At 41.8% G+C, this 20,767-nt stretch overlaps 1 protein-coding gene across 15 annotated transcripts in view; it reads right to left on the bottom strand.

Annotated features, from left to right (window-relative positions):
• wnk1b (WNK lysine deficient protein kinase 1b) overlaps positions 1 to 20,767 on the bottom strand; it is a 98,142-nt gene that overhangs the window by 29,988 nt on the left and 47,387 nt on the right. For 11 of the 15 annotated variants that reach the window (XM_063500618.1, XM_063500622.1, XM_063500621.1 and 8 more), the window contains exons 4-13: positions 16,514 to 16,734; positions 15,604 to 15,761; positions 8,457 to 8,545; positions 7,543 to 7,682; positions 7,229 to 7,308; positions 6,785 to 6,988; positions 6,130 to 6,199; positions 5,727 to 5,920; positions 3,856 to 4,158; positions 967 to 2,394 (exon numbers count right to left, since the gene is read on the bottom strand). In XM_063500618.1, the coding sequence (XP_063356688.1) occupies positions 967 to 2,394; positions 3,856 to 4,158; positions 5,727 to 5,920; positions 6,130 to 6,199; positions 6,785 to 6,988; positions 7,229 to 7,308; positions 7,543 to 7,682; positions 8,457 to 8,545; positions 15,604 to 15,761; positions 16,514 to 16,734 (2,887 nt within the window). The remainder of the gene's footprint in view (positions 1 to 966; positions 2,395 to 3,855; positions 4,159 to 5,726; positions 5,921 to 6,129; positions 6,200 to 6,784; positions 6,989 to 7,228; positions 7,309 to 7,542; positions 7,683 to 8,456; positions 8,546 to 15,603; positions 15,762 to 16,513; positions 16,735 to 20,767) is intronic. The other 4 variants (XM_063500619.1, XM_063500629.1, XM_063500630.1 and 1 more) reach the window with 4 other exon arrangements.

Raw genomic sequence — 20,767 nt, 5'->3', positions numbered from 1 at the left:
AAATCAGCAAAGTCTTACAGCTTTATGTGAATTCAGACGTTGTGTTAAATGTCATAAAATGATATTAAATGCGCAGATGTTGACGTCTTAAAGATGCTTTTTTAAAAATGTACATCTAGATTATTAATCTTAACCATTAACCTTTGCAGGTACTCTGAACTCCAGATCAAACTGACTTTGGATTTGTATGGGCTAAAATTCAAGTATACCGTAGACACAGTATACCAGCACAAACACACATTTCTCATATACTTTCATATATGAACATACAGACAAAATATTACTTACTGATAACACCAAAAATTCATAACATAAACACAAAAAAGAAGGGAGCTTAGACTCGGCTCATAAAGCTTTTACACCACAGAGTGTCCCAAAGAGTCTTACTTTCAACGTAATTATCCATTTACTAAAGATAATGCCTCATATGTTAAACTTAAAATTAAATGGTTCTGGTTTCATGTTTTTAACTAAAATATTTGAAAGAATCACCCCTTTTCCTTTAATACTGTTGAAGAATGAAGAAACTATGAAAGCAGACTCTCTGTGGTGCTTGCATGACAGAAAGGGGGGATTAAATCACAAAGACTACATGATGACATAAAGAAAAAAAATACCATAAATAAAATATGGAGGAAAAAAAACAACAGGGATTGGTGTAACAGACTCTGGGTCAGATTACCAATAAAATTCAATTTCTTTTGCTACAATTGCACAACTATGTTCCAATTATTTACTGGCTACGGGGTCCAAGAACAAGACTGTTAGAAGGATAATATTTAAATAAATTGTCAATCTGTGAACTGTTAATAATTTATAATCAAAAGCAGAATATTACATAATTTAGGAATTACATTATAACCATCAATCGAAACATTCTATGTAAAATTTTGGTATAAATTTCAAAATCTAAACTAGTAACTGACCCAGAGTTCTAGGTGTGGTTTCTAGTTCTAAACATTGTACCAGAGGGGGGTTAGCGGCCTGCATGGCCAGCAGTGACTCGTGGTATGTCATATCAGGTTGAGCTGGCACCATTCCCCCGTGTCGGGCCCAGGCGCTCTGCATCAGAGACTCCAGCTGATTTGATGATGACCCCCCAAGCGGGAGCTCAGACGATGGTGTGGTGGGCAGAAAGTTCTGCACTGAAGGCGGATGCCCCTGGGGATCTGCGTGAAGAACTCCCCCTGGTGAATCGTAAGGCGCAGTGGAGGACGAGCGAGGGATGGACTGAGCAGCTGAGGACTCGAAGGAAGGAGGAAGAGGTGGCGGAGGTGGTGACTGGAACTCTCCTGCATCAGAGGAGGTCAGAGAGTCGCTAGAAGGCTCGGGGCTTCTGTCTTTTACAGCCAAACCTGCGTGGTGAAGGAGGAGACTTCCTGGAGGTAAAGGGAGCTCTGGACTCACGTAAGAGTACAGCTCTTCTGTCACTGGCTGCAGACGACTATATGTGCCGGAGCCACTGGATCCCGTCCCAGGGCTGTCCTCTAGAGGGAGATCCATAGAACTCCGTCTGGCCCGGTAAAGTCTGGATGCCAGGAGGCTTGGATCTCCAGCAGCGGCTGCAGCTGCAGCAGCTGCAGCTAAATGAAACTCAAAAACACTTCCGGTAGGTGGCGGGGCGTCGGCAATTACTGGAGGTGCAGAAATAGGAAAGGAGGATGAGGAAGCATGCTGTGGAGCATAGCATCCCTCGGATGATGAAGAAGACATAGAGCCACCCGTGGATGCACTCATGGGGGGTAAGGGTGGCGGTATTGGACTGTGTGCACTCATTCTTTGCAGGATATGAGGATGTAAGAACCCTGCTTGAGATGGAGGACCAGGATCAAAACCCAAACCAGCAGCTGCAGCTGCTGCCTGCCTTTGCTGATGGAAAAGCTGGTGTGCAGTCATTGGGTAGCCTCCATATGCCATTGCTTCATAATGGTCCAATAAGGCTGCTTGATTTAGACTGAGTCTCCTCACTGCTTCCTCGTGCTCTGCTCTCATGTCTTTGAACCCATACAAACTTGGATCAGATTGTCCTGGGAGATGGAGGGGTTCCCCAACACCAAGTCTTTGAGCAGCCGCTGCAAAACCAGGATTAACCATGAAGAGAGAAGGAGCCTCAACGCCCTCCATGCCAGAAAAAGGGTGGAGGCTGCTCCCGTAACGAGGGTAAGCAGGCTGAAAGTGTCGGGTATGCGCCTCGAGAATGGAAGTGCTCTTGCGTCTCTGAGTGTTGTAGGCCTTTGGAGGCCCAGTAGGAGGAGGTGAGAAGGAAATGGGACGCTCAGGGATAGAGGGGAAGAAAATAGTCGGGGGGTCTGGGAGAGCTGGAAGAGGGACGTTCCCTCCTGCTCCTCCTCCTGTGCTTGGTCCTCCGCTGAAGGGGTGTGGCATTGAATGCTGCTGTCACAGTGAGATACAATGGATTTAAGAATGACACTCAGAGAGAATGACACAGAACCACAGTAAAGGCCCAATGAAATGGAGAAAAAGAGCATAATTTCAAAGAATACCCCAAAATAAAAAGGGGGATGGGGGTAGTCACCTTCTACACTTAAAGGAAAATTATGTGGTTAAAAGCTGTTTAACAAAGTGAACCAAACTAGTAATGAAGAGATGGGAAACTGGTTACAATACGCAGATCAAGTCACACACAGCTACAACACAAAGACAGAAACACCATCACAGGTGGAGAGAAAGTGAGTTATAAAATGCAAAGAGAGGAAAGGTTGTCTCAAAGGTTGACATTATCCTAATGCATCTGCAATCAGGAAAATTGTTTTATTTCAAACATATCTCTGCAAAATGTTGACCTTTTAACCTGCCAGCTGCCGCTTGCAAGAAAAGGTAGACTGCAACACTTTCCAGAAAGTGCAAATATCTTCTCACAGATTCTTCAACTATCACCTACGTCAGCGGTCCCCAAGCCCCGGGCCACCGGTCCGTGAGTCGTCTGGTACTGGGCCGCGAGAGCTGAGGCTCGGGTATGAAATTTATGGTTTTCAGGGTTAACTCGGTTTCCCTAGGTCTTTTCCCGTGTTGCAGTTGTGTGTCTTATTTTATATACCATAAATAAAAGTCACAGGACCGCTGACCTACGTCACATCTTCGCTGTCTCTACATGTTATGGGAACATCCTGCATTGTTTTTATACCACAAATAGCTGTAAAATAACCAGTTTTCCTGATTCAGGATGCACATTTTATTAGAGCATTTAACTACAGAGCGGGGTTAAAGTGAAGTGCAATCACTGCGTATTTAATAGGACTATGCGGTGGCCAGTGGAGGCAGAGAGAGTTTTATAGAGACGTATGTCTAGAATCAAAGACTCACAAAAGAGTCTGAAAATCTAAATGAAAAAAAAGTGAACTGGGTGGATGTGATGTGATCTTACAGGAAGTTTGAGAACTTTAGAAGCGCTAACCTAAGCACACTACATTTAGTTCATGTAAACTATCCTTTATGCCAGCTGTTGTTTTTCTAACTCATCGTTTTAAATTTTGTTGAATTTCTCTGAAGCAATGACCTTGCATATTTTCTATATTTAATAGTGCAAATGTAGATTTCTTAAGATCAACAAAGCACCTTATCCTGGTTGCTTAAACCAGAAAAATGTTCAAATCGCAACCAAGAAAAATAATCAGCAGTCTAGTGAGCATGAAACAAACGGTGTCAGTTACTAGTATGTGCATGGTGTCATATTGTGTTTCCATATGCAGCATCACTGGGAACTTTTCAGTAATGCAATTTTGCATTTTTCTAAATCTTTCATTTCAGACTCAATGTGGCCCATGTCCATCATCTTTTTCTCTCTCGTCCTCTTTGGTTCCACCACTATGGCCCAATTATCTCTTTAGAACCTACAGGGGTTGAGAACAGGGCAGGTAGGCTGGCCCGCCGCTGCCTGGCCCTGGGCTGAGAAGAGGCAGAGTGAAGGGGCAGGACTGTCTCCAGGGCCTTGGAGAGGCACCTAGTGAATGTGTCCCTCTCTGATGTGAGAGGTGTGCATGATGAGGCAGTGGTGTAAGGGGACGAGGAGGACAGGTCTGGAGGTGTGGCGGGCTGTTTTGGAGGAACAACCTGGGGCAGAGGAACGTGAGAAAAGGAGTAGGAGGAAGGGGGAACACAAACAGACATGCTACGACATCGACGGTGGTGCGACACAGGCTGCAGGCCAGGGGGGGTTGATGGAAGAGGGAGCGACCAACATGAAAAACAAACACAAAAAGAAAAAAAAAAGCAGGAGAAAAGGTACTTAAACACAGACCACAGCAGTTATAGACAAAATTAAAATAAAAACCAAATTATACCATAAATAAAAGTCACAGTTTTACAGTTTTTACATCATCAACCAAACAATTACAGTTATTTTGTGAGAGAAAATGTTTCAGATTTATAAACCACAAGTTTCTCAATGGAGCTAATCATTTGCAAGTCGTCTATCATACCGTTAAAAGTGTCCAGTTTCACAAATATCACAAAGACACAAAAATAAACTGTAAATTAAAGAAACAGAAAAAATATATCAGACTTCAAAAAGAAGCAAACAAAGAATTATTTTTTCAAAATAACTCATTAAGACCTCATTTGATGTTATAAACAAACCAGTCTGTCTATTTCACCACCTCCAAGAATTGGCTTTGATGAGAAAATAAGCTTTCTGAGTAATTCAGTTGCAGTTCAAAGAAAGCCTTAAAAAGGCATTATTTAGTTATATAATCAATCGGTCTACATCTAGGTGAACAACAACAGTCTCAGTCTGTGTGGATGCTGGTAATTTAGAAGTCAGATGAGGGCACAGAAACCAGAGGTCATCACGTGTAATGGCGAAAATTAAAATTAAAATGTTCACCTCTCCATTACGACTACTTTTAAAAAGAAATGTGATTCATACGCTCCAGCAATGAATAAGTCAACCTAGATCTAAATCTTGGCCACTAAGAGAAAGAGCATAAAACTATGTCAGTTCCTTGAGAAAATATATTTAATGTATTGTAAATAAATAATGACCTGTGAGTGATCTCAACATGTTCCTGTTTGACGTGTGTCCAAACAGATGTGCCTAACTATGAATGAATAAAACAAATGAAATACACCAAACAGAAAGAAATAACAGAATGACCGCAAAAATGAAATTTATAACTGTAACGGAAAAAATGTATAGAGGCAGAAGGACAGGAAAGCAGGGTTTAAAGACAGAGAAGAGAGGTGGTAACTGTCTGATAATGAGAGATGCTTTTTTTGGAATAAAGAGAGTACTCACTGACATCCAAGGTATAAGGTACAGATGATGACATATGGTACTACGCTGGTAGTACAGACATAATACATCTGACTATGTTTGACCTTACTGATGGATTAAAGTGGCTGAAATATTATAACTGCCATACTGGGTTAAATGTTGAAGGCTGCATGCCTCGGTGAAGAATAAGTCAAATCAGTGCCTTGTGTTATTTATCTTCCTCAAGTGTAATAAAGTTACCATCTTCAAGTAAAAGCCAATTAACTGCATTCTTTTATTTTTATAAATACAGGCGGTTGAAATTCCCCACACCATTTCCATGCACCGCAAAGTTCATTCCAACTCACTCCCACTCCAACACAGGACGCAGCGCTCACCGCAAACTGACCAGTCATGTTTAATCACATCTGTGAGCACCGAGAACATTCTAACCGTCACTGATGTGGCATGACTGTCACGTGTAGAGACTCATTTGAACGAAACCTCCACTTACCATTGGCTGCGGCGGCTGGGCGTAGCCCGGGTGCTGCTGTGGGGTAGCAGAGGGGGTGGGGGGATAGGGGGTCTGGGGCTGAGAAGGAGGCTGGCTAGAAGGGGGGCAGCTGTACGACATGCCCAGCTGACCCAGGTGGGGGGAGTCTGAGGAGAAAACAGAGGAACCCTGGCCACTGTCCACGCCTCCTTCAGCTGACAGGGACACAGAAACAGACTTTTTACTGGAGTAAACTTTTCTAATGCCCGACTCTAAATACTGTATCGAATTTGAAAAGTGAACCAAGAATGGGTGGGATTACATTTAAATTTGATGCTAGAAAACCTTCCTGGCCTTGGTGGGGCAAATATAACAACTGTTGAAATCGACTATTTAGACTAGACCTCCTTATCTGGGTACTTACATGTGTGTGAGATGCTCGCCTGCTGATAGAGAAGCTGGTGCTGCTCAACTTCGGCCTCCTCGGTCTCTGCCTGCAGACCAGCACGCAAGGAGAGGGTCAAACTGACGCAAAATAAGAATAAAACTCCTATTTCTCTGACCCTAATGTAAAAAAAATGACTCCACCATATGATAGGAAGAGCAAGCAGTGGATAGAAATGACTGATATGGTTACATGTTGGAAAAACAGGGCTTTAAGTCTTTAAGTAACTGACTAAAAAGATAAACCTAAGATACCAGATCTCAGTGTGCTCTTGTAACCATGACTACATCAGAAGAGGATGTGCCACCTTCAAATGCTTGATAGTAAGTCCCAATCCTTACTGTGAACTGTTCTTCAAGACTCTTTTGGTTGGTTGTAATCATTTGAAAAGAAAAAAAAAACACTTGCGGCTGCCAGTGGTACCCCTCAGCCTCCTGGTAGATACACCTATGGTATCAAATTCAAAATCCTACCTGTCCTAATTCTTGAGCTTGTGCAGTAGATGGCTAAGTAATTGTTTTCATTACAAACCTTAAAAAGAATACTAAACTGCACCAAAATCAGTCTGCTGGTTCAATAAAGTGCTTTTTAACTTAGACACCAAACTAATGCGATGCCCGTCAGTCCGACAGACCTGTGTGTGTGAAGCTTTGTGTGTATCGTGTTGTTGCTGTTGCTGTTGTTGCTGCTGCTGTTGTTCTGCTTCCAGCTTCCTCTTCTCCTGTTCCTCTCGTACCAGCTGCCTCTGCTCTCGCTTCCTCCGGATCAGAGACACGCGGTCCTTGATGGCCTTGGCCATGGTCTTATGGTCAGCCTCAGCAACATAGCCAGACTCAACCTGCGGGATTGAAGAGAAGTCACTCAGAGACACAAAAAAAAGGCACAACTCCATTTAACGCCATTCATCATTCCTATATGAATGAATGTCCCATTTCCATCTCTCATTACAATATATTTCTTTCCTCATTCCCATATGTCTCCTCTGTCCTTCCTAAATCCATCATTTTCTCCCTCTGACATCCATTATTCCACAATGAATGGAGTAATAAATGGATTTGTTCCTATTCACTGTACTCACCATTTCCTGGGCCACATCTTCGGGGACGTCCTTGTTCAGGTCAAAGGAGAACTCGATGGCTTCGTTGTCTTTGTATTTTCCTGCAAACATGTTAAAAATTGCCAATCAGGCTATATACCTATACCTATAGTATTAATGTACTGTTATTGGTTGTCCAACAAAACATGCGCTTTGGTTTTTGACCAGTTTAATATATTGAACCACTAAGAAAAACGGCTACACACTTATATCTGAACACATATGACAAATAGAGTCAAATTTTGTCCTGTGATGTGAATAATGGCATCATCAATAATGATAAAATCATGCCTTACCTTTGAGCTTCTTCACGTCTTCTATCCTGAGCCACAGTTTAATAGCAATCATTTCTCCATCGTCCTCTTCTGCCAGTTCAACCCTGACCCCTGTTTCCTCCTGGAAGAAGGCATGGTTCAACAGGATCTTTATGGCATACCTAGAGGAACAAGGCGAGATGGATCAAGCTCAGTACAATATATTCACTGGAGATTCAACAGGAGAGTTACACCGTAAATGAGAGAGAACTGGAATTATTTCTAGATACCACTTGATATCAATTTACTCAAAACCTGCAATCCCTTGTGAGCTGATCCCTAACTCATGAGCTAAGAGGAAAGACAAGGTATTTGATTAATCTTCTGGGAATCGTAACATGCTGACGACATGTTGTCCTTAGATAGCTTTGAAAATTGTGCAATCGCTTTCGGAGCCTCCAAATGTTTCTTCGGAAAAGAAAAGTAGTTTAAAAAAACATCAGCAATGCTAAAAATGGTTATTGGTTTCCTAGAAAAATATGAAAAAGATACAGTAACTGAATCTGGATAATTTGGAGAAAGAAGATTTTGAGAAAAAAAAAAGAAGATCGAGTATGAGAGCGAGAGGTAAAGTTGCTTTGGTTAAGCTTGTGAAGCAGAAGACGAGAGACTGTGGTGAAAGTGTTGGCAGACAATCAGCATGTGGAGTGAAAACAGAGCACTTCTTAATTTCTAACCAAGAAGGCATGAGTTTTTAAAAAAACGTAACCTTTTTTTTTTAGAGGAGGATTAACGGATCAATCTGTCTACCCATGAAGAGACTAAATAACAACGGAATCGATTAAATAAGGCCATTTTAATTGTTGAGTTTGCAAACATGCAAACATCCACAGCCTAAGAAATCACACCAAGCCCAGATGCACATTTAGCATCAATGGTTTTTGTCCGTGACTCACCTCTCATCCTTGTTAGTTCTGATGCAGCAGTCGATAATTTCTTTCACCTCGGGAATGGCTACCTTGTCAAAGCTGGCAGGCTTCACTCCCTGCACAGCGAAAATAGAAGAGCAGTGAAGGGAAGGAACCTTTCAGAGAAGTCAAACAAGCACACACATAAAGGATAAAAAGAGCATTGTGCGATTTTAGGCTGTCCCAGACAAATCATGACTAGTGTGACTATATCTTTGGCAGTGGCTCCTGCAAGCAGTTCAAAACTGGTTACTAGAACAATTTTTCCATTAAAAATAGCCTGGGGAAAAATTCTGACTGTGCCAGAAATTTAGAGTGACCACTTCTCAACATGACATCTGCTGCTACCTACATATATATACTTACCAACCAAAGCATATAATGACACGGTGATCAATGCAAAATCAGTTCAAAAGATGCTATAATCATATAGCTACTAGGGCTGAGCCATATCATACCATTCACGGTAATACCGGTATAATGTTGGGCAACGATAAGAAAATGAAATATCGCGATAGAATATGGGTAAAACGCGCATGCGCAGTGCCTTTGTTTTCATACGCACATGGCGGAAAAAGTGGAACTGGTTTAGCTTTCGTCCGTCAGACACACAACAAAGCACTATTTTTGGTAGAGCATGCTGGCGGGCCGTCGTTATTACCGTGTTTTTTGGAAAATACGGCACGCTTAAAATCAATCCTTTGATTTTTCTGAAAATCGACAGTGCCCCTTATAATCCAGTGTGCCTTATGTATGAACTCTGGTTGTGTTTACTGACCGCGAAATGATTTTATGTGGTACACGGCGCTCGAAAATCTGTCAAATGCTTTAGTACGACTTTGCTAAGCTACGAAGCCGCACCGCTTGATGGATTGTCGGAGCATTACGGCTATCGTAGGCAGGAGCCTCGCGGAGTGATACGTACTGTGCTTCAACATAATATTACCGTATTGTGTGTGTATAACCTCTTTTTAAGTTTTGTGGATATTATACATGGTTATGCTGAGGATATGCGGCCAATTTCCACTGGAAATGCCTTTTGGTTAAACTGTCAGCGAGGAATTTGCATTTGCACTGTTAATTTTTATATAACTTTAATGCACTTAAAAACCAGCTGCTTGTTTAAGTGAAAATACATTGATGTTTTTTTTTGCACTAACTAAAGTTGTGGAGTTGTTGAGTATTTTTCTAGTGTCAAATATTATTGTTAGTTATATCGTTATCGCAAATTTTCAAATGTATATCGTGATAAATATTTTTGGTCATATCGCCCTGCTCTAATAGCTACATCCATTAAATACCAATGTCCTACCCTGTTTGTTAGGTCCCAGTTGCTAAAAATGCTAAGGTTACATGGTGTGTAGGCACCTTTAAACTCTTTCCTTATATAGATGAGATTTACCATAAAGTTGGCATATTTATTCATTTTTAGATACAGAATGACAATTAAATGCAAAACCTAAACACCAGATCCCTATATTGAGGTGATCTGGCAGCTCTGTAACACCCTCACTTTTGACTGAAATTCAGTTGTGCAGGTCTTTGTCAAACTGCAATCAATCTCAGACAGATTGTTGAAGGTTTGCAAATAAGTGCTGTTGAACTTATAAACACAAACAGATTACACACACATTGCAATCAGCCTGAGTAAATCTGCGCCGATGAGCACAACTCATCTTTGATGTGTTTCTTTGGAACAGGGCACTCAACTCAACTCAACCCAAATGATCACCAGAAGGTTGTATTCTGGTTTCATTCCCATACAAAAGCAAGGCTGCCAAGCGCCTGTGCCATTTTGCAGTTAAATCCCTGTCCTGCACAACTTTTTCACTTTTTCTATTGGAATTTCTGTTCAGGAAGGACTCTGAATCCAAGTAGTTAATGTGAATTTCTGTTTATGCAAAGCTCAACAGATTGTGATTTATCACAAATAAATGCAGTATTATCAGAAACAGGCTGCATGTAACTGAAAATTGACCACATTCAATCACAAACTAGCGGACTGGTTGCAGACTGACTGCAAGTGGTCCCAGAACTGGTCCCTGTCTTCAAAGTGCATCATTTCAAAGGCTCATTACACAAAGTCACAATTATTTGGGTTGTGCCACGTCTCCAACCACTTTTTTCCCTTGCATGTTGTCCTTAGCATTTGAGGAAGCAGTCACTACAAATAACACAGTTGTTTTTGGCTGTTGATGAAAAATGTCAATCCTGATGGGAAGGGTGTCTTTAATGTCTCCATCCAAAGGTAATGAGGCACCACTGAATGGTTTGGGGAAGCTGAAAATTATGCTGTGACATTTAAAGTTATCAGATCTCAACTTAACTGAACACCGAAGGAAGCGTTCGGATCAACGTGAATAGTTTTGTCGTTCTGACAGCATGTTGTGGTCAAAGTCTAACTAAGACATTTTCTGTTGGTATGATTTTCCATCTTCTTAACATTAAACCACTTAAATTAGGCTGAGAAAGCGCTATTGTGTTGTCTCTGTGCATTATGGTGAATGATCAAAGTATTAATGCATTATCAGTCCTGCACTACTTATACTCAATTGAGGGTTAGGGTTTAAACAGTTGACAGACAAGAGGTTCTGAACTGTGAGAGAGAGTAATAGTTTGACCCAGGGTTAAATTCCACATAAATCCAGTTGTCCCATCAGGTATAAATAATGAAGTGGAGCCTTTCAGAGCCAATTAAGAGCACACCAACAGAACAAATCAGCAGGAACCCAAAGGGCAGCCCCCTCCAAGGCCTGACAAACACTGGGAATGACTCCCAAATTATTTGAAAAAAAGAATATAGTTCAAAAAACATTAAAAGAAAAAAAAATACACAAGACACAAACAGTGGAAAATAGATGTTAGCGTGACAGGACACAGGCTTTACAGAGTAAGAGATTTTTCAGCACTTAGAAGTAACTGCAGTAGGAACAAGGGATGCCTGAAATCCCATCTAGTTTAAGCCACACAGGATAGCAGAAAGCATCCTAATGAGCTGAACTTTTGTTCAAATCAATTTTATACTACAGAGAAACAAAACACTGAAGTAACCACAGACAAGAATGGAGCTGAAGCTAATTCATTAATAAACACAAGACAGCAAAAGAAAACACACTTTAATTTGAATTTGAATATAGATTTTTGTTCAGTCTTGCATCTCCTAGGTGCCCATCTGAAATGCAGTTATTAAAAATATGCAACTGGCTGGTAAAACAATCAGAGTCGAGCAAATCTCAAACTGCACAGAAGCAAGAAAAACACATTCAGAACAGCAGGAAGAAGATAAGAGAGAAAGAAAAAAACTTTTTTTTTTGTCACTTACCAAGAAAGTAGTCAAAGAAGTTTGACTGACTGATGCATTTGGAAAAACAAAAAGTTTTAGGCTACTCTGTTTGACGAACAGCTGCTTGTCAGACACACAAACCAGCAAATGCCACTTCTTTTTGCTCTTCCAGCTTCCTTTCCTTCTTTCTTTTGTTTCTTGGCATGTTTCTCTCCTGCTACCCCACCAGTTCACCATTACATAACAACCCTATCTCTCTCCTTCTCCCCATCACGCACACACACACACACACACACACACACACACACACACACACACACACACACACACACACACACACACACACACACACACACACACACACACACACACACACATTCTGAGATTCCAGGGCCAAACAAAGTTAGGACTGACGGGGGAAGTAATGCTATTAAGTCTGACAGAAGAAGAAGAAGAAGGAGAGAGGGATGGAGAGAAAGCTAGATTTTAGTTTAATAAGGCTGATTGGAGGCAAGGAATGTTCCAGGATGAGAAGGACAACGAAGCATGTCAACAACACAATTTGTCAAGCTATAAGAAGCTAAGCTATAAAGCATACCCAACACATCTTCCTGCCAGCCTTTCAGTGATGCAAAAATCATACAAAGAGACTTTTTTTTATTTCTAGAAAAGAACCAATTAACAGAATTTCCTGCCAAACATTTTAAAAGTGGAAATGTGATCCTTATTTGTCTTTTTTTATATCATATACGCTACTGTTAACATGATAGATGCTTTTTGGAAAATGTTGAGAGGAGCATCTGAGGCTGCTCTAAATATTCTGTTTTAGGCTCTTGGCTCAGTGTGATGTCAGTGAGAGGATGCGAGCAACAGGGTCATCTCAGCACACAGCTCTGGCTGCAAGAAGAGCCGGTGGTGTTCCAATCTTTTGTTTGGGAGGGGAAGTCAATCAGAAGAAAGGCAGAGGAACTACTGGAGCTACCGAAGCAGCTTGCTGCAGACAGCAGCCAATGAAAGAACAAACACCTGGTTACAAGAGGCAGTGAGCTGAGTTTCTCTCCGTCTGTTTCAGCTAAAACATATCAGGGGTTAACTAACTCATGAGGAGGGTCGACAGGGGGAGAAATGGAGGATGGAGAGCTGGTTGGATGGATTTGGCAATGAAATGAAAGGAAGCAGCTGACCGAGGCACCCTGGCGTTGCCACTGTGTTGAGCGTGACAACAACTGACGTTAGCTATTTGGCCAGTTACGTCCAGTTCATGGGAAACAAGCAGAACAAAGCATCACTACGATAATGTAATAGTTTGATCAAATTGAGGATGCGATTTTGGTTTTGTGAGAGAGAGAAGAAAGACGAAAACCAATCAAAGAACAGGAAGGTAAGAGAGGCAGAGAGCCAGACGGACATGTGGACTGAAATATACTGTCTGAGTTTATTCCGCCCAGGAAGCTTCTTAAATTAAAATGAGAGATTCAAAGACTGAAAGATGAAAGAAGGAAGAAAAACAGGGAGGAAATCCTAATCCAAATCCCTTCAGTTTGAATGGGCTGGACTGTATGGATGGACACTAAAAGAAGCTGAAATGAACATTAAAATTGAATCTAAACGCACATTAGAGTTCTAACACATGGGTTATTAAGATAAGAGCCAATCAGCTCCTAGTGTGGCTATTAAGTTATTAATTTTTAAAGCTCGACTCTCCTCAGGTAACAGCAGCAGTTGTTTAAGCTGGAGAGGACGCTGCACTCATCCGTAACAAATGATAAACTTCTTTTAATTCAACGACATGCACCGTTAGCCAGGAATTCCAAAATAACCGTACAGTGTTTGAGCATCCTATTTGTTTAGCACTGATACTTTAGCAGCATTAAAAATGTTTCATTTTCAAGAATCATTACACACACAAAGTGTCATGCTCCTGGGTCCTGGACCGACGGTTTTAAATTTAAGACTCTGATTCTTGTTTATTGTTTAATATTCCATTTGGGTTTTTTCTTTCAGTTCCTGTTTATACACATTAGCATTCTGGTAAACGTCATTGGAAATTTTTATGTTATCCTTCTACCCCATCCCTCTTGTGTCTTTCTGTGTCAAGTTTAGGTGTGACAGGATCTTAAATCTGGGAGTAGAAGGTCACTTCCTATTTTATTTTGGTAGTCTTTTGTCTCCTGTGTTTTGTTAAGCTCAATTACTCTCACCTGTTTCCTCTCATTAGCCCTCAGTGCGTCCTGTGTCCTTGAATAAATTAGCAATATGTGTTTCATTTGTTCATTGTCCTGTTGTATTGTTTCCCCCATGTGTTGTGGATTTTTGGCACTTTGCATTTTGGCCTCAGTTTTAGATTTATGTTTTGGACTTATGAGCCACGACAAAGACGGGGCTTTTGTTCTGAACTCGGCCCCTCTGTCCTGCATTCAGATCTTGAAAATGAGAAGAGAGTTCTAGAATATTCCTCACGTCTATTAAGCATCACTGTCAGCATCCAGAGAGCTGAGTCGAGCGACGAAAAGAGGGAGACAGCGCTCATCTGTCTGTGTGTGTGTGTGTGTGTGTGCTGGGGTGATGACCTCAGCAGCACTAGGCTTAAAACAGCCTGCATCTGGTCCTCTCTGCATTTGCTTTATTGTCTGTCTGTCCAGCCAACTGTCAACTAAATTTAGAAAAGGAGGGACGTTACGAAATCTGAGAAATCTTATGAAATCTGACTGGATGGGATGATGCCAGACGAAGAAAAGAAAAAAGTAGGGGTTTGTGCCAGTACACTTTTTGAAATGTAATTTCTGGCAATCAGAAGACATTTTCAATAACTCAACAAATAACTAAACTCACCAGACAACATAAAACCCATGTTATTACTTTCATTACGCAAAAAATTTCATTACTGGAAATATTTCTTCTTCTTAAATTTGTCATTTCAAAACCAAATTAATCTTTTATTAGACTAAAGCTGGGGCGGGGAACTCAAGGTCTCAAGGGCCAGTGTCCTGCAGGTTTTAGATCTCACCCTGGGTCAACACACCTGAATCAAATGATTAGTTCATTACCAGGCCTCTGGAGAACTTCAGCTGTGTTGGATCAAGGCCACATCTAAAACCTGCAGGACCTTGAGGCCTAGAGTCCCCCCCCCCCGACTAAAGAAATCACTTTTTTGTCATTCATTGTATTTTCAACTAAAAATCTCTTCTGTGTCCACTTCCAATATTACCTGGAAGCAACCTCAAAAACGCCCCAGAGTGCTACCAGTGTTCCAACTACCTCCCCGCTGGGGGTGTGGCCTATTCCCTCAGGCGGGCGATAAAAATACGTTATTCTCATGCACTGTTTCATTTCAGTGTGTGTCACTCTCACTGCTTTTGCTGACATTTATGGAGGTGAACTGTACTCTCCCCAGCTCGGCTCACAGCGTTAGTGTTTATGGGACAGTTGAATTAATTATACTGCATTACACTAAGTGGAATAAAAGCTTCTCAATAAGTGTCAATTCGTCTAAAATAACTATAGACTGACTATCGATTTCAGATTTGCGTTTGGGAAAAGTGCTTTCCGTTCGTTTTTATCCCTTCGCAAGACAAACTGCAATGTAGTGTGGGAGGGAGAGAGCATAAGCAAAAGCATAAGACTAATCAGGGCAAAAACACAATCATATGACTGGATCTTCTGCAGCTCATGCCAAACTTGTTAATACAGTCAGTAAACAAGGGTGAGGAGGAGTGGCTCACAGCGGAAAATGGAGACAAGAGGCAAAAACAACAAACGAGACCATTAGATACAACATAAATGGGACCAACTGGTTTCCTACCACTCTCAGCTGATGCACCTGCAGGTACAGACTGAGCAGAGAATACTTACACTAGTAACTCGTCTGTAGATCTGGGCAGCGTTTTGGCATTCGGAGTAGGGGTACTCTGAGGTAGCCATCTCCAGCATACACATCCCAAAAGCATAGACGTCTACAGATTCATCATACTTCTCCTCATACATCTCTGGAGCCATAAACTCTGGGGTACCTGGTGATTAGAAAGTGGAGAAAAACATGTATGTTATGCTAGGACACGCTGCTAACTTGCACACCATGATGTTCAAATACTGTAAAAATTATAAAACATAAAAAGAATCAGAGATTTAAATCTAATAAACTTCAGCTGGAAATAAAAGGGCTAAAATTTCAAACCTACATCCATTTAGTGGTGCCACAGACTCGGTTTGTGGAAGTGAAGCCTGAATACTTGAGGTTTGCCTAATTGCTACAAAGAAGCAGTGAGATTTACTGAGCTTCTCATTCTTGTCTCAAGTGCAGAAAAGAGTGTATATTCATGTACTTGGTGCGAGCAGAGCTTGAATACCTGTGGTCAGCTGTACAACAAAACTACTGAAAGGTACCCAGGTTATTATGAGGGAAAACTGCAGACTCAAAGTATGTGTCATAAACATTGTGCGAGTGCGGTGCACTTTCGGTTTATGTGTTTGTAACGGTTACATTTCCAGACAACTAAATCCCAACTTACTAACAGTTTCTTTGGAAGCTGTATCACTTTTCAAATGCCTGCGGTTCGCTTTAACAACCAGACATTTTTCAAGTAGTAAAATTTATCTACAGTGGGCGTGTACATAATGTGCCTATGCATGTAAAGTGGTTATTATCGCCGCAGCAAGCTCAAATAAAAGATCAGAGTTATTTCAGTTTCGCAGCCTTCGCAAACCGCATTTTTGTGTCTTAGCATTTCTGAGAATTTGGGATGCTGCGTATGCACCGTCCTACCTATGACGCTCTTGGCAAAAGAGGCTCTCTTCAGCGTGGCCAACCCCAGGTCCCCTATCTTCACCGAGCCTGTGGGCCCTGTGATAAAGATGTTGTCGCATTTCAGGTCTCTGTGAATGATGGGTGGCGCTCTGGTGTGCAGGAAGTGAAGGCCTTTCAGGATCTGTCTGCACCATGAACGCAGAACTTTGATTTTCATCACCTTGAATCGCTTCAGGTAGCTGCAGGACAAAGAAATCTCACATAAGAAACTGTGTGTTTTGCAAAGCAAGAGAAAGTGGTTACAATTATGCACACAGGAGGAGATTCAGCTCTTGTATCTTGTTCAAGTGGCCTTTGTCCCGGCACGCTAGCTGCCAGCATATGGCCTCTCAGAATATCACACTGTGTAAAACCACTAGCTACAGAAAATCACTTTTTTTTAAATGCAGCTGCTTTACTCTGCATAAAAAACTATTAAAGACACAGCTATGCAAGGACTGAATAAGGGAGTAAAAAAGCAGAAACATGTAGTGCTGCACAGAAATGTCTGAAAGCAGCTGTAGAGTCAATGAGCAGCCAGCACTCATAATCTCTGTCTTTATTCAGCAGATTGTTATTTACTCGTTTTCTCCGAAGGCAATTGTACACAGCAATCAAAAGGTTTTGACTACTGTCCCATACATGCAACAGGTGCCTGCACCGGCTTCTATGAATCTCGATTGTCTCTTACGTTGCTTATAATTCAGCCAGATCTACTTCTGCATCAGTTCTTTTTTCTCTCCCTTCACTAAACTTGGAACCTATCCCAGTAAACACCCTGCGGAAAGCAGGGAAACACCCTTTGACAGGTTGCCAGGCCATCATAGATCCAACTCAGATCCACACCTATGGGTGATTGAGTCGATCCACCTGGTTTGTAAGGCTTTGGAATGTGCAAGGAAAATGAGAGGAAATTCCACAGAAATGTTACAACAAAACAGCAAAGTACTGTGAATCTAGACTGAACATTTCTCCTATTCTTAGCAAAGCACTGCACTTGATTGACTTTTTTTTTAAATTAAATCAGATGCAGTTCTTGTTATTTCCAAGAGCTCTAAGAACTCACTCAGAAAACATTTGTCTGTCTTGATTAGCTGACTGAAAATCAATTCAACTCTACAGAGAAATGTGCGTCTTCCTCTTCTCGATATTGTGCCAAATGTGACCAAGGAGCACAGTAGGCAGGGCGTACTCCTGAGATCAACCGCCCCACGAGTCTTCTTCACGGTGTGCTAATTTCACAGCCTTAAAGCAGGCAGAGGAGCTAAGTAATCGTGGCTTTGATCTAATTAGTGTATTTAATTCAATATCCAAGCTTAGCTCAGAAATGTCCCCATGGATCTGGTGAATAGCAGGCAGCTGACTGAACTATAGACTGACTCTGCAAACAATGTTTCTGTCTCAGCCAGCAATGCCCTCTTGGTTTTCCAGCTCCGCTTCCAGACAGCTGACCCGATGCAGAGCGACATCAATAAGTCTGACTCCAGCATTACCGTCAGCTCCACGGTGTCACTGGCTGCTCTAATAATTCAGCACCTGCAACTCTGTCCTAACTGACAAGTAATTCTCACACAACACCGTGTGAGCATTACAGCATAATAGAGCAGTGTGCTTAAGCCAGATCCAGACTGCTGTGTTACAGCCACAGAGGCTCAATAACTTTTAGCTGTGACCCAGTATCTTTGACGCAGCAGAAAGCATCCATTAACGAGCAATGGAAAGTACACTCACTGAGTGCTGGGCTTAACTGAGCATTTCCATTTGGTGCCACTTTATACCTCTACTCAACTTCTTCCCAGAGAAAAACACTGGATATTTGCATCCTATACTTCTTTCTAAAATCCTGCATGCATTCCTGAGGCTGCCTGGGGCCTTTCTTTGTGGAGTTTGCATGTTCTCCCTGTGCTTGTGTTGATTCCCTTCAGGTTCTCCAGCTTCCTCCCACAGTCCAAAGACATGCTGGTTACATATGTGCTTATAAATTGGCTGTAGGTGTGAATATGAGTGTGAATCTTTGTCTGTCTCTCCTATGTTAGCCCCTGTTTTTCACAGGGAGATGGCTTTCAGTGTGCAGAGCATAAATAATAATTTTAGGGACTATTAAAGTGAACAAACCTTAAAATGTGCATGTGAATAACTTAAGTTCTTTCTATCATACCGCATCTCTCCTGCTACCTCTGATCTCTCTCTTAAGAAGCCACACACCTCTTATCCTCTTCTTCCCCCTTACCTAAGCCTCCTCGCCCGTCCCCTCTGCTTTCTTTCTTCTGTCGTTCTGAAGTCAGAACAGCGTTGAAAGACAGGGAAAATGCTGTGGCATGCAGCGCTAGAGTGACGCTGCAACAAAGCATCGAGCGAGCTCGCACGCTCACTCAGCCACGCTATGTTTCCAAGTGCGCAAATTAGCACTTGTAGATACACGAATGTGCGGCTCTCATGAGCAGTAAATACAGTTTTTATTATTTGTGAACAGACAAGTATTCTTCCGAAAATAAACCTTTACAAAACAAAAAGATGGCAGCAGTATAAACATTTCTTACACACACAGATGCACACAGATAAGGGCACTCCATGGTGGCAAGTATTTCCATCCTATCTTCCTCCCCTATCGCCCCCACCCCCACCCTCCCATCATCTCCCTTTCTTTTTCCATCTCTTCAGCGTGCAGCGGTCCCTCTCCTTTCTGAGTATTTTTCTGGATGACGGCCAAACCCCTCGGATGCCTTGATCCTCTTCATAAGTGCACATCCATCCGCTCCATATAGTCTTAAACAAAGAAACCTTGTTGTGTTGATCAACAAAAAGTTAATCAGCAACAATTTTGATATAAAATTATTCTTTTGCAAGTATTTTTTCCCCTCACTGGTTCCAGTTTTTCAAATGGGAGTGTCTTCTGGTAAACACGATGTTGCATCTTTGTTTCATTATGTGCATAAAAACACATTAAAAGTAACCAGAATTGCAATCCTGATATCATGTATGCATCATGTATCTATAAGAGTCCAGTACACTGCTTGTTACTACTTTGGAGTATATTATAGTTGTTTGGCACACACACTTCTGGATCCAAGCAGTTTTTTGGATTTTCTGACTGAGGTCTTTTCTGAATATTTTATTTAATCATGTATAATTCAAAAAGAAGAAAAAGGATACAGCTCTTCCTCTCTCTTTTTTTTCCTTTCTCACTCAGTAGGTAGTGGGAAGTTCCATAAAGAGTTGGAAAATAGAAAACTATATTTGCTAAATGTGTGTTTATTCTATGGCGTATGAAGAGGACTGAGCGTGTCTGCACAGCTTCTCTGTTAAAAAAAAAGTATGAAATTTTTGTAGTCCTCCAGTGGAGGGCGCTACGGTCCTTGTTAGTGCTGTTAGTGCTTTGCTCACAGGTTTGTCACTCTACCGAGCGGCTTTCAAACTGTACGTCTAAGTATCCGTTTGTCTATTCATCAGAATATTTGCGCATAACTCTCTCACACTGTAGTCTTCTGTCTCCCTCTCTGTCACTTTAACCTAAACTAAGTGGACGATGACCAGTGTCACTCCTGATTGATGTCAGGAATGAGAGGAATGTGCAGCAGAAGCAGCAGCTGGCAGGTGGGCCAGTGTCGCATGATGTACTGTATGACGCAGGCTGTGTCACCCCACGTTTAGCCTTCTGTTGTGTCAGGAGCTCAACAATCGCATTCACAAACACAGATGCACATCTATTCTAATCGGCAAAGAGGCTGTCATTCAGTCACGGCATGTGGAGTGACAGTCTGAGAGAGGCAGACACTGACAAGTGCCCGTGGAGCTGCCAGGCCATCGATGTACAGTTTGTCACATATATACACTGAAAATTACTCCAAACACGTTGATGAACATAACAGTGTTGAAACACCCTCAAACTTTTCTAATCCCAATCAGACTCACAGAGGACCCCAGGCTGAGAGTGAAACCTCACAGGATCCCCACGTGTTGCGTCTTTTGCCCTGATAAGATCGAGCCATTTTCAGTGACACAAATGGGACCACAGCAGTTTTATTCGACTGTTTGTTGTCCAAAAAGACAAATAAATAAATAAAAACTCTCATCATGTCAAGAACCGCACCAGAGTTTTGATGATTCTGCGTCATTTCACCCTTTGTGGTGATGTAAGTGACATAAATACCGTACTTAACACAGGCATGCTGGCTGACTCACAGCTGCAATCAGCACTGAAACCCCAGGATGTGAGGTGCTTTTAACAGTACT

The sequence above is a fragment of the Pelmatolapia mariae genome, linkage group LG17 (assembly GCF_036321145.2).
Source record: "Pelmatolapia mariae isolate MD_Pm_ZW linkage group LG17, Pm_UMD_F_2, whole genome shotgun sequence".
In the NCBI taxonomy this organism is placed as follows: domain Eukaryota; kingdom Metazoa; phylum Chordata; class Actinopteri; order Cichliformes; family Cichlidae; genus Pelmatolapia; species Pelmatolapia mariae.
Note: the sequence above shows the minus strand (reverse complement) of the source record. Positions and strands in the feature narration are given on the sequence as shown.